The sequence below is a fragment of the Chenopodium album genome, chromosome 2, assembly GCF_948465745.1.
Source record: "Chenopodium album chromosome 2, dcCheAlbu1.1, whole genome shotgun sequence".
NCBI classification, from domain to species: Eukaryota; Viridiplantae; Streptophyta; class Magnoliopsida; order Caryophyllales; family Amaranthaceae; genus Chenopodium; species Chenopodium album.
In genome coordinates this window covers 45,029,758-45,043,688 of record NC_137835.1, presented here as the reverse complement: position 1 = coordinate 45,043,688, position 13,931 = coordinate 45,029,758, and the positions used below count along the sequence as shown (strand labels likewise).

Sequence of the window (13,931 nt, the reverse complement as noted above, 5' to 3'; positions counted from 1 at the left end):
GGAGATGATTGTGGTGGTTTCTTTTTACGCCTTTTTGGTATAAGAGGTTGTTGAGGTATTGACTCGAACCGTAACAATCTACCCCTGCTTCTTGACCAAGTGCTGTGACACCGAAACAAACACACCTTAAATAACAAAACTTAGCCTTAACCCATCCGGAAAAAAAAAATTTGAATTTTGAAATTCTATTTACTTATTTTGTGTTTTTTAAAAAGAAATAAAATATATGGGAGGATACCATCCGACTTACTCCGAAAAAAAAAACGACACAAAAAAATCGACAAAAGACTACCCTAAAATACGGTCATGAAATGGTGCACGGAAAAAATTGTGTGAACACGACATGTGAGTGATTAAATGAGGTTATGGACGCGTGTTATGACCGTACAACTAGACATGACACCAAACTGGACACATAAACCACATACGTACGCACAAAAACCAAAAATAGACTGACGGGACATTTCTCCTTGGCATCGTGTCACGGTTCTGACTGTCGTGACACGGTGCAGTCTACGATCAAACGGTAGAAAGCGCCGTGTCACGGCACTGTTCACCGTGGCGCGGCAGGACTTGCCGTGACACGGTGCTCGATTCCAGGTAAGTTTTTCCAGATTTTAATCGATTTTAGGTCCGTACTAATTAGTATGTGGAAATAAAAACCCTCGGTCATGGGTTAAACAAAAAGAGCAAACACATGAGGATAGCACCAAACAAACCATGTAGCATTTAGTCACGATGATGTAAAAAAGAGTTCGCAACCTAAGGTCAAGATCTATGTTCAACTATTGGTCAAGCTTTGGGTGTCAAAAGGGTACAATGGTTAAGAGTTTGGACGCGTTAGCAAGGCAGCCTCCCTTGAGAGTGTGTCCCAACGGGCGGCTCCGTGAGTTCATGATGAAATCGAACTCGACTCCATGGTTTGGGTAGATTTAATAACTCGGATGAACCCTTATTGCCATGAGCGTTTTTGGGTTGATAGAGCTTAAATCCCCGGGGGCTAAGACGCATGTAGAACACACACGTTTTTTCAGAAAAATCAAAGGAAGTTGACTGTAAGAAGAGAAAATAAGCCACCAAACTGATTTTAGGCCTGCCGTGACACGGCAAAGATTCCCGTGCCTCGGTACTGCACACCGTCAGACGGTGTACTGCATCGTGACATGGAAGATTCTTCTGTGGCACGGCAGTCAGAAAATCTGACTGGTGCCCTGTTTTCTTTCATACGCAATCATGTTATTCAATTTTTCCTACAGGACAGGCCTAAATGCGACGTTAAATCGTCTAAGCTTATGCAAAAATGCCAAATTAATCACAGGAATTTTTTCAAGAACCTTTCAAGTCTCATCCACTCATCTTAATTAAATGTCGATCACTCAAATCGATAAATAACCAAGAATCCTCCCTAGTGGAGTCACCAAATTGTAGGCGTCGCTCGAAGTGCGCCTACGTTAAAGCATGTGGGAATATTCTTGGCACTCATAGGAAGTGGGAATTGACATATACGATTAGGGACAAATAAAGTAGGGAGCCGCCAACAAGTTTTTAAGGAACTTGTAAACCGTTCACGGACCATAAAAGGCAACCACGAATAAAGGGACAACGATAGGTAACAACGATTGACCCGTGAAGGTTACACCCCATTCATAATCCATGAGATTACTAACTCCATATGGTTCGAAACCACGAAAGGAGGATCGGGGATGATGGTACGGAGTGAGTCATGGAGTCACATTCGCCCGTATTGGCCTCTACTCGATTCTTATAGTGAAAAGTGATTCCTGCGATCTCAAAGGCATGCAAACAAAATATTCAATTTGCTCCAAAATATTATTAAGATAAATTGGTTGAATATTAATGCAACACATTATTCTAAAATATCGTGATCACTTCAATTAACAACAAGATTAAAAAGGAACCTAAACCAGTTGTCCAAATTATCTTATTAGGCTCGATTTTCAATTACATATTCCCTTTAAACATGAAATGTGGTGATCATAATAATAATAGAACAAACATTAATATTGGAAGCAATTTAGCAATAATTACAACAATATAAAATCGTTAGAAAAAATAATTGAAATAAAAGGAACATAATTCTTACTTTGATTTTGTTTGCTTGCAACTTTCACGCCTTGGCTTAAGGACATAACCACGAGTAAAGTATGGACTCCTTGGAGTGCTTGAAGAAGGAATTTTGAAAGAAGAAGGGTAGGCTAGTGTTTAGGCTAGAGCATAGAGAAGAGTAAAATAGAGAATTAATTGATGCCCCGTACATCAGAAATGAGGGGGTATTTATAGAAAAAATATGTTGACGGAACACACGGAACCCTAAAATGATAAAAACTCTAAAAAAGTAAACCGCGACACGGCACTATGTACTGTGACACGGGAATTCCCATCGTCATACGGGAAACATTCCCGTGACACGGTGTACTATTGTGTGACGCGGGAAATATTCAGTGAACGGGGAAGAAAACGTGTTAAGAGTTTACACGGGAACTCCCGTGTCACAGCAGGTTTCCCGTCTCACGGGAAATCCCACCGTCAGACGGGAAAGTTTCCCGTGGCACGGTGGACTATTGCCGTGACGTGGGAATTTTTAGTCCGTTTTTCCGTCTAAATTCATTTTTAACCCTAATTTCGTTCAGCATTTTAAGTGTCGATTGATAATTTTGGGCCATTTCTGATTTATTATTATTTGGGCTAAAATAAGAAAATAAGTAAATAAAATAAATAAAAGGTTTGGGCCAAAATAAATACTCCCTCCGGTTTCAATTATCTGCAACAATGGTACTTTTTACGGACTCCTAGGCAAAATTTCTTAAACGTGATTATTGAAAATTAAGAGGAAAGGAAAGGGATAATTAATCCAACACCACACCCACACAACCCCCACCACGCCACCCCACGAAACACCGACACCCACGCAACCCTCACCACTCACGCAGAACCACCAACCTCAGACCACCGAAACCACCACTAACGGACGCAAAACCACCGAACTCAGACCACCGAAACCACCACGCATTCCCCATTCACGCAACCCCCACTCACGCACCAGCCCCACTCACTCAGACCACCGACACCCACCACGAAACCCTTGACCCCAAGTCTTGAATCAAAACCGACCGCCCAACCCATGACCCCAGATCTTGAATCTAAACCACCGCCCAACCCACGACCCTAGGTCTTAAATCGAAACCGCCGCCCAACCCACGACCCTAAGTCTAGCCACGAAACCCACCGCAAAACCCACGAACTCTGATTAGTGGTTGTGGTGGAGTAGTGGGGTCTGGTCTAGGGTGCAATAGGGTCTGGTCGGAGATTGGGGCGGTGATGGGGTATAGTCGCGGTGGGGGTGGTGCTCTGGTTTCGTCTGGCTGGTGGTAGGCAGGGTTGGGTTGGGATAAGGTGGTAATTAGTTGGTAAGTAAGTGTAATTATAAGATGTTAAACAAAGTTTAAAAAATAAAGTAAGGGTAAGGTGGTCATTTTATTGTATAAAATTTACTAAAAAGGGAAAGAAAAAATTTTGTTGCAGATAATAGGTAGCACCTATTTATGGAAAATGTTGCAGATAATTGAATGCGGAGGGAGTAATAAAACAATAAAATAAAAAGGGTTTGGGCTGAAATTAAAAACTATGCTTTGACTAAACATCAAGACTGATCCATGGACTATTCAAAAAAATGAATTTAATTAAATACGATTTTTTAAGCACTCTCGGGATTTAATACTGAACTCGACCAATAATAGCGGTGAAAGGTTGTTCATCATCGGGTTTGGTTTTGGGGAGACATTTTTAGGTGACTACAATTATTCGTATACTTTAGAGGTAATTTGATTTACTTCAATGATATTTTGATTTACTTTTTAGCATTGTTTATTTATTTTACAGTAATTATGATTTAGTTTTGACATATTTTGCTCTATTTTTTATTTCTTTTAATAGTTATTTTGATTTACTTTAGGGATATATTAATTTACATTTCTTGTTTTTCTATTTCAATGATATTTTGATTAACTTTTTAGAATTTACTTTAGATTAATTATGATTTACTTGTGACATATTTTGCTCTACTTTTGATTAAACCTTTACATTGAGCTTCATATACTTCTTTCTCATAACTTGATTCATTTTGTGAGGATATTTACATCTACAATTCAGAAATATTGTGCTATTTCCAAGTTTTCATAGTGTCATTACTCATAAAAAGCCAATCAATTGTTCGTACACATCAAGCTAATTTGATTTACTTTTTTGGTTATTTTGGTTTACTTCTGAGGTATTTTGTATAACTTTAGAGTGTTTAATCCCTAACCCTACAAATTAAAAGCTCATCACTTTATTCCTAGCTTGATATACTCACTCTTTTGTAGTTATTACTTTTGAGCTACAATGATTTTACTTTTAAGATGATTTGGTTTACTATTGAGGTGTTTTTAGTTATTTTTAGACACAACCTATGTAGGAATCGAACCTACATCTCCTATGCATTTGCATAATGCTCTACCATTTTGAGCTAATAGGTTTTAGTATACTTAGTGCATGCAATAATCTGAAACATAAAAATATGACACATGATTCCTTGTATACTTAGCAATTTATATCCTAAGTGTATAGTTATTTGCCCCGTCATTGCATACATGTTTATTGAAACAAACAAGAAAGGTTCAATTCCTCAAAGCACCAGTGAGTTAAAATATGTCATTAAAGGCTTTGTCTGTCAATATTGATACAATAGTTATCATCATAAGGAGTTCTGTCTAATATTAAACACAATCCTGGTTTCTCAATCATCTTTGACATAGCTTATCCTAGTTCCCTAGAAAGGAGTCCAGTCCTAGTGATCTTTATTGCGCCAAAAAGTAAGCACTATTCTACTACCAATTAAGAGATGAGTAAAATGATAAGAATAAGCCATGATATATACTAGATTTTTCATGATGGAAAGGGAAAGGGGGGGCATACTCAGGGGCATGGTAACCAAATGTTCCCAGGACTCTAGTTGAGTGCAAACGAGCTGCTATTTTTGAAGAAGCACTTGTTAGGTTGAGGTCAACTATATTTGACAAGAAATCATCAAACAACAGGACATTGCTACATCTAACATCTCGGTGAACAATAGAAGGCTGCACCTTCTCATGCAGGTACTCTAGACCTTTTGCAGCTCCAAAGGCAATTTTTACTCTTTGTGCCCATGTTAGAGTAGGCCCTGGTGCTGCACCTTGTGCTCCTTTCCTTCCTGTACAAGGCATCAAAGATGATTTTATTACAAAAATTGCAAACTATTCTAATGCCAATTTAAAAGACGAGTAAGATGATCGGATTAAGAGATGGAATACCATGTAATACATCATGTAAAGAGCCCATTGTTGCGTACTGATAGATCAATATTCTGTTAAATTGTTCCAAACAATAACCCATAAGCTCCGTAAAATGCTCATGCTTTAGTCTTGAAACAATCGACAACTGCAATGAGCCACCACTTATCAGAAAACAGGAACAAAATTCCTAAAAATATAAAACCATACTGTGTAGAGAAAATGTAAGATACATGAGCTGCAAAGTCGGATAGTGTAGTGGATGACTTATGTGTCCCTTGACTCATTATGATGAATCAAGTAGGAACTAAATGTATAAAGGTATCACTCCCACCTCCCAACCAAATAGGAACTAAATGATGAATCAAGTTGTAACATTTTGGTTCTTGATTTCAGAAGTAGTAAAAGGAGATTTTTAATTCTATTTACTCTTACAAATATTTGATTTACTTTTAACTTATTTTATATCTACTTTTATAAGGCTATACCCCTCTATAGTACATAGATAGATAATCATCTCTCTAAAAAGTACATAATCAATACCCAAAATTCAATAATAAAAAAATATATATGTAGCAAAAAAAAAAAAAAAAAAAAAAAAAAAAAAACAAATTCAAGCAAGAAAATCTTACAAATACTCCTCATAATTCATAAATTTACACAAAAATCAATAACAATAATAATTGAGTAATCATACAAAATTAATTCTCAAGTAATTGTTAATTACTTCAATTGTTTAGCTAAAATTAATATTAAAATTATAAAATGCAAAAAATACCTGGATTTGAGCTTGATATATTATTGTCGCTGAAGAAAGTGCACTTGAGAAACCGGATGAACTCCAAAATTGTAGCTGACAAAATAAAATTAAACTTCGGCAATTATAATTTTGCGATAAATCAAATAAAAAAACAGTTCAAAATCAATAATTTTCTAAGATTATCACAACTGTATAAATTTCGCATAAATTAAAATTTTGAAATTATACCTAGTTTTTTAACCTCTCAACAAGTAATTTCATTCTAAAAATCGAGTGAAAATCAATGAAGAATTTTGTCAGTGGAAGAAATTAACATACAAGAAAGATATTTATGGCAGTTTTTGAGAAGAATCAATGGAGATTTTTAGCAAAATTGGTGTGAGGAGAGAGAAAATGCTTTATGAGATTGGAAATGGTCACTGAGGTTGAAGAGAGAGAAAAGTACGCTTGTTCTTTTTGGTGAAATTCATCTTTGTTTGAAATAATCACGGTCGTTCATCAAGCGCGAATTTGAGGTTAATCTGATGGTTGAAATTAGTTCTTAATTCCTATTATAGGATTGGTTCTAAAATAAACTGAAATTAAGTTGAAGTTAACCCTTAGAGATCATTGAATGATGATGTAGTGTTATATCAATGTAAGAAGAGATACACGTAGCACAAACTATCAATCAGAATCAAAATAAAAAATTATATATATATAAAAAAAAAAAAAGAAAGAAAAAGAAAAAGATGGTTGGTGACTAAGGGCCAATAAAAATTGTAAAACAAAGTTCTAAAAGGAGTATTCAAATAATTTGTGTGTACGCAGGCCCAAATGTCGAAAAGTAAAGTGGGGTTGGTGAATGACTGATATTTTTGTGCGCCTATAAATCACCTCCTTCTTACAGATCTGAATCTGAGCTTCTCACTTCATTTCTCACTCTTCCTTCATTCTTCCTTCCTTTTCTCATCTAATCTCTGTTAAAAATGGCGTCTGAAGGTGTTTTGTTGGGCATGGGAAATCCTCTTTTGGATATCTCCGCTGTTGTCGACGATGAATTCTTGCACAAGTAAGTAATCGTCTTTTCATCTGATTTCTTTGGATTTATTTTTTTGATTTATTATATATATATATATATATATATATATATATATATATATATATATATATATATATATATATATATATATATATATATATATATATATATATATATATATATATATATTTGTTTTTTGGGGAAAATTTATTATCTCTTAATTTGTTGTATTTGATGAATAATTTTTTTAATAGATTGTGTTAATTAATGTAATTTCATTTTTTTTTTAAGAACTTTGGATGGAAATTGTTGAAATAATTCTACATCATGATTGGGTTTTTTATTTTGATGATTTATGAAATGATCCATGAATATCGAATTTGATTATTTCTAATTTTCTTGTCGGTAGTTTTGTGAAATGGAGTATATATATTGATTTGGTTGATTTTGATGCAGATATGACATCAAATTGAACAATGCCATTCTTGCTGAAGATAAACATGTGCCCATGTAAGTAAGCTATCTCTTATATAAGGTGATTATAGATTGAAATTTTATTAAGCTACAATCTATTGATATTTGAAAAGGTTGTATTTGATTTTATGATAAGGCATATATAACAATGGAACTATTTCACTACTCGATTATCAAGTCAATTCTATGTGTTTCGTTATAATGGTGCTTTCCCTACTGTATTTAGAATGGTTGATCACTATATTAGCTTAGCTTTAAGCCTTTTTTAGGGATATATACATGGGTTTGATGATTATTTGTACTAAAAGTTGAAGCCCATTTCTAGGTATGGAGAGATGGATGAGAAATTCAAGGTGGAATTTATTGCTGGAGGTAATTTGCACTGTTATGCTAATATGCCTTGTTTTAGAAAGGGTTGAGAAATATTTTTGGAGCTAATGATGTTTGTGTTAACGGGTTATTGTTTGTTTTTTGTGACAGGTGCTACCCAAAATTCGATCAGGGTTTGTCAGGTATAGCTCGGAATAACTTTCATGATTGAAGTGGAGTGTAGGTTTAATATTTGTGTTATTAATGTACATCTGTTTCTTTCCTTTTTCAGTGGATGCTCCAAAAACCCGGTGCTACTAGCTACATTGGTTGCATTGGCAAAGACAAGTTTGGAGAAGTGATGAAGCGTGATGCGACAAGTGCTGGTGTTAATGTAATGTTTATATGTGCGCTGTTTTCTTTTCTTTTAATTTTTTCATCATTAAATTTAAATATATTGTATTGCCTTTTGTTGACGTGTATGAATTTTATTTAATCAGGTTCATTATTATGAGCATGAGTCTGTGCCTACTGGTACTTGTGCTGTTTGTATTGTTGGTGGTGAAAGGTTAGTCTTGATCTCTGGTTATCCACTTACCCTTTGTGACTTTTTTGTGATCCTGATTGCTGAAGTGCTTATTTTCTTATGATTGCCTACAATGGGTTGCTTAGGTGCTCTTTTGCATTCTCCATTTATTATTGAAATTTTGAATGCATCGCTTCCGTGCTTGCTCTAATCAAACCATTTTTAAAAAAAAACTTAGTGGAATAGTATATCCCTCTTCATTCTTCATGCTTTCCTATTTTCCGTATATGTCACTCTGGACTATATAACATGTCCCTTAACCATCAATAATTGCTTGTTTATAGGTAACATGTTCTTTACCAACAATTAATGCTTGTTTTTGGGTACCTTAATTAAAGTTCAATGACAACAAAGACATGAAGTAGCTCTAGTGCGCATGTAACTACCCATACTAGTCCTTGAAGATTGAAAAGATCTAAAAAGGGGGGGGGGGGTATCACATTTCCTCTTTATACCTAAACAAACCTTGGGTAGCCTTGGAGGATATATGTTTTTGTTGTAAAGATACAGACCTTCAAAGAATTCATTGAATGGGGGTGAAAATATTGTAACTACTTTCGCTGTTTAAGATTTTTAATACCTACCCTAGAGTTAGCATGGATTTCTTTTGTTCACAAAGATTGCTTTAGTTGTTGGAGATAAGCTAACTTTTGGGGACCTTGGCTTGGATATTTCCAAATGAACAAGCACTTTTTTTTCAATTACAATTCCCATAACCTTACACCTTTCCAAATTTGCTCTCTTTGCTGAAGGATCAAATGCCCCAATTACTCCAGTCCCCCAATTAATCTTCTTTCAAATCCCCCCCAATTAAGTTTAAGTGATCCTTCTTCTAAAATGAGCCTTCACAATTCTACCACTAACCCCAAAATCAAACAAAGAATCAATGACCTGTTTGAACTTGTGTAATTTTATGTGTGTAATTTTAATGCACAAGCAGCCAAATTCAATTGAAGGTAAATAGTTAGCTCCTTTAAAGTAGGATTATAAAGCTTCAAATCCCCAATCCTACATTGAATCGCATACTAGCTATGGCAATGCAGATACACTTCATTGCTCTATTGTACTTAGCATAAGCCAGTGTTTGAAAAAGCGCGCCTAAGGCGCAAGGCAATTAGGGGTGAGCGCTTAATTTGGTCTGGGTGAGGCATTTTGGGTTAGGTGCACTAAAAGCACCCAAGGCACACACGTTAGGCGCATTTGAAGCAAACTTCAGCCAAAAATTTTTAACTGCCCATATACTGCGCCACACTGAAGCAAAACCCTCTCGCTTTAGTGCGCCTTGAGCTTTTTTTATACATTGGTATAAGCATGAGTAAATCTTTCAATTTGAAAGAATGTCTTCATATAAGAACTAACTTTATCAAGTCCATCATTTTCATACTACTCTTCTCCAGTCCTCTGCCTTTCCTTATAACATGGCTAGAAGACACTAAATAACCTCAATCACTGCAAAAAAATGAAAATAACAAGCTTAATTAGAAAAACAATGACAGTGACTGAAATAAAAGTGAGGAAAGAAGCTTAAACCACTTCAAACTTAATGATTGGTTGGAAATAGGGCTGAATATCTGTTGACAACCACCAATGAGCCTCCGAGTGTTCCTAATAGCAAATGTGTTTCTTTTTAAATCTTCTCTCTTATTATTTTTGTCCAATCTTATATCTTCCACGCTTTTAACAATTTTAGGGTTACCCCTTTACCAGTTACGTATATTATCCTCAAAATAATTACACTTCCGCACTTTCTTACTTATATGCATCTTTGTCTTACGCTCACCCCTCCCTTCAACACTTTCTTTTTTAATTTATCCTACTTTATCTTATGCCCACTAACATTTACAAAATTTTCTTAAGTTACATACTTATACTAACCGATCAGGATATAAATAAATGGAGATAGTTCAAAGTTGTTGGTTGGAATTCTTTTATTGGAAAAACTCAGTTTAGATAGTTTTCATTGGACCATCTTAGGGTGAGGGTTAATTAAACCGCAATGCGTGTTATGGTATGAACTTGTAGATTGAGGAAATAGTTGTGGTTTCTTGTTTAAATGTGCATGGGATTCCTCATGTGGATATCCATAATGCATACAAACAATAGTATGTCCTTCCCTAACACTTATCCAATAAGCCCTTCAATGTTCCTAGAGTTGAACTCTTGAGTAATATGGATAAGATTGTAACATCACAAGGTAACCTTTGGCTCTTCTAGGGTTTTTAAATTTTTTTTGCTTGCTAAGAAACGAGTCACTTATCTTGGCCGTTGTGGTTTATTTGGTGCATCTAATTCAAAATATGTTTTTGAGCCATCTATGTCATCTCCTTGATTGGATGATCTAGCTTTGGAAGTTGCACTCAACCATCTTGAAGATTACCGGAATTCATGGTTATTGTACGACCTGTGTGTTTGCCAAGAGATTTATTTTGTTATGCCACTGATTATACTTTCAATTCATTGCATGTTCTAGTAATATAGTTTACTTGCTAATTCTAGACTGGAGTTGTATAGTTGTAGGACTTTTAATGGGCTAGAACACTGTAGTGTGAAGTACATGTACATAAAAATTACTTACTATGTTTCTATTTTTTATGATCAGTTGAAGCTGTGATAAAGGATATCTTTATCTAATTTAGTGCACTTAGCAATTGTTCCATTTGCTCCATTTCTAGAAATAGGTATACACAAATTAAAATATGGTTACGATATCATGTCGTACCCATAATTGACTTGGAGCATTGGCCGTGTATCGTTATTAATGGATTTTAAATACATCATGTTAAAAGTTGGCTTCTTAAACCAGAATGCAATGCTAAGATTAATCTACGCAAAGGAGCATAAGCTATTAAGCTGATATAGATTGGTGTGTAACATAAAGACCATTGAAGCTGATTATGAGATTTTTGTCAATGAGTTAGGCTCCATGCTGTAGAACTACATTAATTCTTGCTTTGATGTGCTTCGAATTTGTTTTATCAAGTTATGCCAACCTGGTGCTTGATTGTAAGGGCTGATGATCCATGGTTTCTGTTCAGGTCATTAGTTGCTAATTTATCTGCTGCCAACTGCTACAAGGTTGACCATTTGAAGAAACCTGAAAACTGGGCATTGGGTATATAAGCTTTCTACTTTTCCTGAAATATCAAAGTCCCTCTTCAATTTTCGATGATTTGAAAGTTGAACTAACTTGCATGTATGATTAAATTTGATAGTTGAGAAAGCCAAGTTCTACTACATTGCTGGGTTTTTTCTAACTGTATCTCCGGAATCCATTCAACTTGTGGCTGAACATGCTGCTGCAAATGACAAAGTAATTTTGGCTTCACATTAATTTTTCTACTTGTTTTGAATGGCTTTTGAGTCTGACAGGGGACTGTTATACACTTGTGCTTTATGTGCAGATTTTCATGATGAACCTCTCTGCTCCATTTATCTGTGAATTCTTTAAGGACCCTCAGGAGAAGGCTTTGCCGTAAGTTTTAATCTTCCTGTTTGATTGTAGAATTTACCTAGGAAAGTATAAGCGGAGTATTGATAGAATTTGTTTCATGTGCTTCAGATACATGGATTATGTTTTTGGCAATGAAACAGAAGCAAGAGCCTTCTCAAAAGCTCACGGTTGGGAGGTAAGTTTTTTAAAAAAAAAATTTAGTGAAATAATATATTCGGCTTCAGTTTAAATTCATATATCTGATTAGTGCTCTTGTTACAGACTGACAATGTAGAAGAGATTGCCATTAAGATCTCCCGGTGGCCCAAGGCATCAGGAACACACAAGAGAATCACTGTGATTACTCAGGGTGCTGATCCTGTTGTTATTGCTGAGGATGGCATAGTGACGACATTCCCTGTACCAGTGTTGCCTAAAGAAAAATTGGTTGATACTAACGGAGCAGGTATGCTCTCATAACTTGTATGCTGGATAGATTCAGCTTATTGTTACCTCTGCTTATTCATCGTCATAGAATTTCACTCACTCACTTTCTCGTACAGGTGATGCTTTTGTTGGAGGATTTTTGTCTCAGTTGCTTCAGGGGAAAGCTATTGAGGACTGTGTTAGGGCTGGTAATTATGCTGCAACTGTTATCATCCAAAGGTCAGGCTGCACATACCCAGAGAAGCCCGAGTTTAAGTGAAGGTTTTTAGTTCATGCCTACTCGCGTTAGAGTAGTAGTTGTGATGAGTCATTTTATGCAAGTTTCTCATTTTTGTAGTTTTGAACCTTGGTCCTCCAAGTGTTATTGTTGCTCGGGGATCTAATTATTCAGTTTGTTTCCCCAGAAGCATCAAGCATGTGTTTTTATAGATCAGTGTGATGCGGAATTATAATATGCTGGTGAGTGTATTAAGAATACTATTGGAAATGGATAATCAGCCAAAAATCTAGCAATCTTCCTGGATTATTAATCACAAAATTAGTAGATTGTTACCTCTTGTGAAAATTTGTCTACAATTTCAAGGAAACACTCTCATCAACAACAAAATCCCATTGATCAACCCTTCATAGTGCGGGAATCGGTCAGATTTAATCTTATCATCTAATATAACTAAGATTAAAACAATCAATTTCATAGACTACAATTAATCTGATCACCAAACCAAAGTAAACACTCTAGTTTAACACCTTCTCTAATAAGTTCTTTGTAGATGACCATGATAAAGTACATTTTATCCATTCAATTGCTATGTGAGGTTCTTTGAGCTAAGAGCACTGGTGTTTCAAAAAAAAAATAAAGCTAAGAACACTGATGAGGAAATATATTGTCGTTGCTAAATTTCTACCAGAAAATCCTACATTATCTCCTATAGACCGGGTAATGCCAATATAACCGGCAACAAACCCTCAAAAGATTTAAGCTTGAACCAATGTGGTATCTTGATCCTTCTTTCACCTCTCTTATTCACCAATCATGGCCTACAAACCAAACCCCCCTCTCTTCCAAACTCCAACTCCTCTCACATTCCATTCAAAACTGGGAAAAAACCCAATTCCCAAATCCCCTCAAAAAAAATCCAAGTCCTATCCAAGAGGATTGTTGGCATCCATAGGGCTTTGGAATCAGATCCTTCAAATGGTTTCCTTCAGAAACTTGATGAAAATCTCGCTATAGAGATCTATGAGCTATATGCCCAAGAAGAGTCCTTTTGGGCTGTAAGAGCTAGAACAAACTGGGCTACTTCTGGTGACAGAAACACAAGTTTCTTCCACACTTCTGTCATCATTAGGATGAGAAGAAACAGAATTGATAATATAAGGAATGAGGTTGGTGAGCAAATCCTACCACATCAACTTCATGACCACATAAACTCTTACTTCTTTAATCTGTTCTCCACTGAAACCAGCTCTTCTGATTACCCATCCTGTACCTATGGGAATGACGTCCAGATATCTCATCTCCCTCTCCTGTTTGAGACCCATTCTGCTGTGTTCAATATGGGCAGGCTTAAAGCCCT

At 35.7% G+C, this 13,931-nt stretch overlaps 2 protein-coding genes across 2 annotated transcripts; one reads left to right on the top strand and one right to left on the bottom strand.

The window, feature by feature from the left end:
• Window positions 1-4,688: 4,688 nt before the first annotated feature.
• On the bottom strand, window positions 4,689-7,039 carry LOC145572224 (protein CYTOSOLIC ABA RECEPTOR KINASE 4-like). Its single transcript, XM_081631228.1, has 4 exons — window positions 6,998-7,039; window positions 6,106-6,180; window positions 5,349-5,475; window positions 4,689-5,248 (listed from the first exon to the last, which is right to left on the bottom strand). Exons 1-4 carry the CDS (start codon window positions 7,037-7,039, stop codon window positions 4,887-4,889), a joined length of 606 nt encoding a protein of 201 aa, XP_081487354.1. The 3' UTR covers window positions 4,689-4,886.
• Window positions 6,981-12,892, top strand: LOC145598489 (adenosine kinase 2-like). The gene is made up of 12 exons (XM_081654852.1): window positions 6,981-7,138; window positions 7,565-7,618; window positions 7,908-7,954; window positions 8,063-8,094; window positions 8,184-8,285; window positions 8,392-8,459; window positions 11,513-11,589; window positions 11,690-11,787; window positions 11,879-11,949; window positions 12,037-12,103; window positions 12,190-12,373; window positions 12,471-12,892. Exons 1-12 carry the CDS (start codon window positions 7,056-7,058, stop codon window positions 12,611-12,613), a joined length of 1,026 nt encoding a protein of 341 aa, XP_081510978.1. The 5' UTR covers window positions 6,981-7,055; the 3' UTR covers window positions 12,614-12,892.
• Window positions 12,893-13,931: the final 1,039 nt, after the last annotated feature.

Excerpts from the sequence above, each read along its gene's own strand:
- LOC145598489 (XM_081654852.1), top strand. The coding sequence starts at position 7,056 with ATGGCGTCTGAAGGTGTTTTGTTGGGCATGGGAAATCCTCTTTTGGAT. Across the intron at positions 8,286-8,391 it reads CGACAAGTGCTGGTGTTAAT|GTTCATTATTATGAGCATGA; the intron begins GTAATGTTTATA and ends TTATTTAATCAG. Across the intron at positions 12,104-12,189 it reads CAAAAGCTCACGGTTGGGAG|ACTGACAATGTAGAAGAGAT; the intron begins GTAAGTTTTTTA and ends CTCTTGTTACAG.
- LOC145572224 (XM_081631228.1), bottom strand. The coding sequence starts at position 7,039 with ATGAGAAAAGGAAGGAAGAATGAAGGAAGAGTGAGAAATGAA. Across the intron at positions 6,181-6,997 it reads AAGGAAGAGTGAGAAATGAA|CTACAATTTTGGAGTTCATC; the intron begins GTGAGAAGCTCA and ends TTATTTTGTCAG. Across the intron at positions 5,476-6,105 it reads TATATCAAGCTCAAATCCAG|TTGTCGATTGTTTCAAGACT; the intron begins GTATTTTTTGCA and ends GGCTCATTGCAG.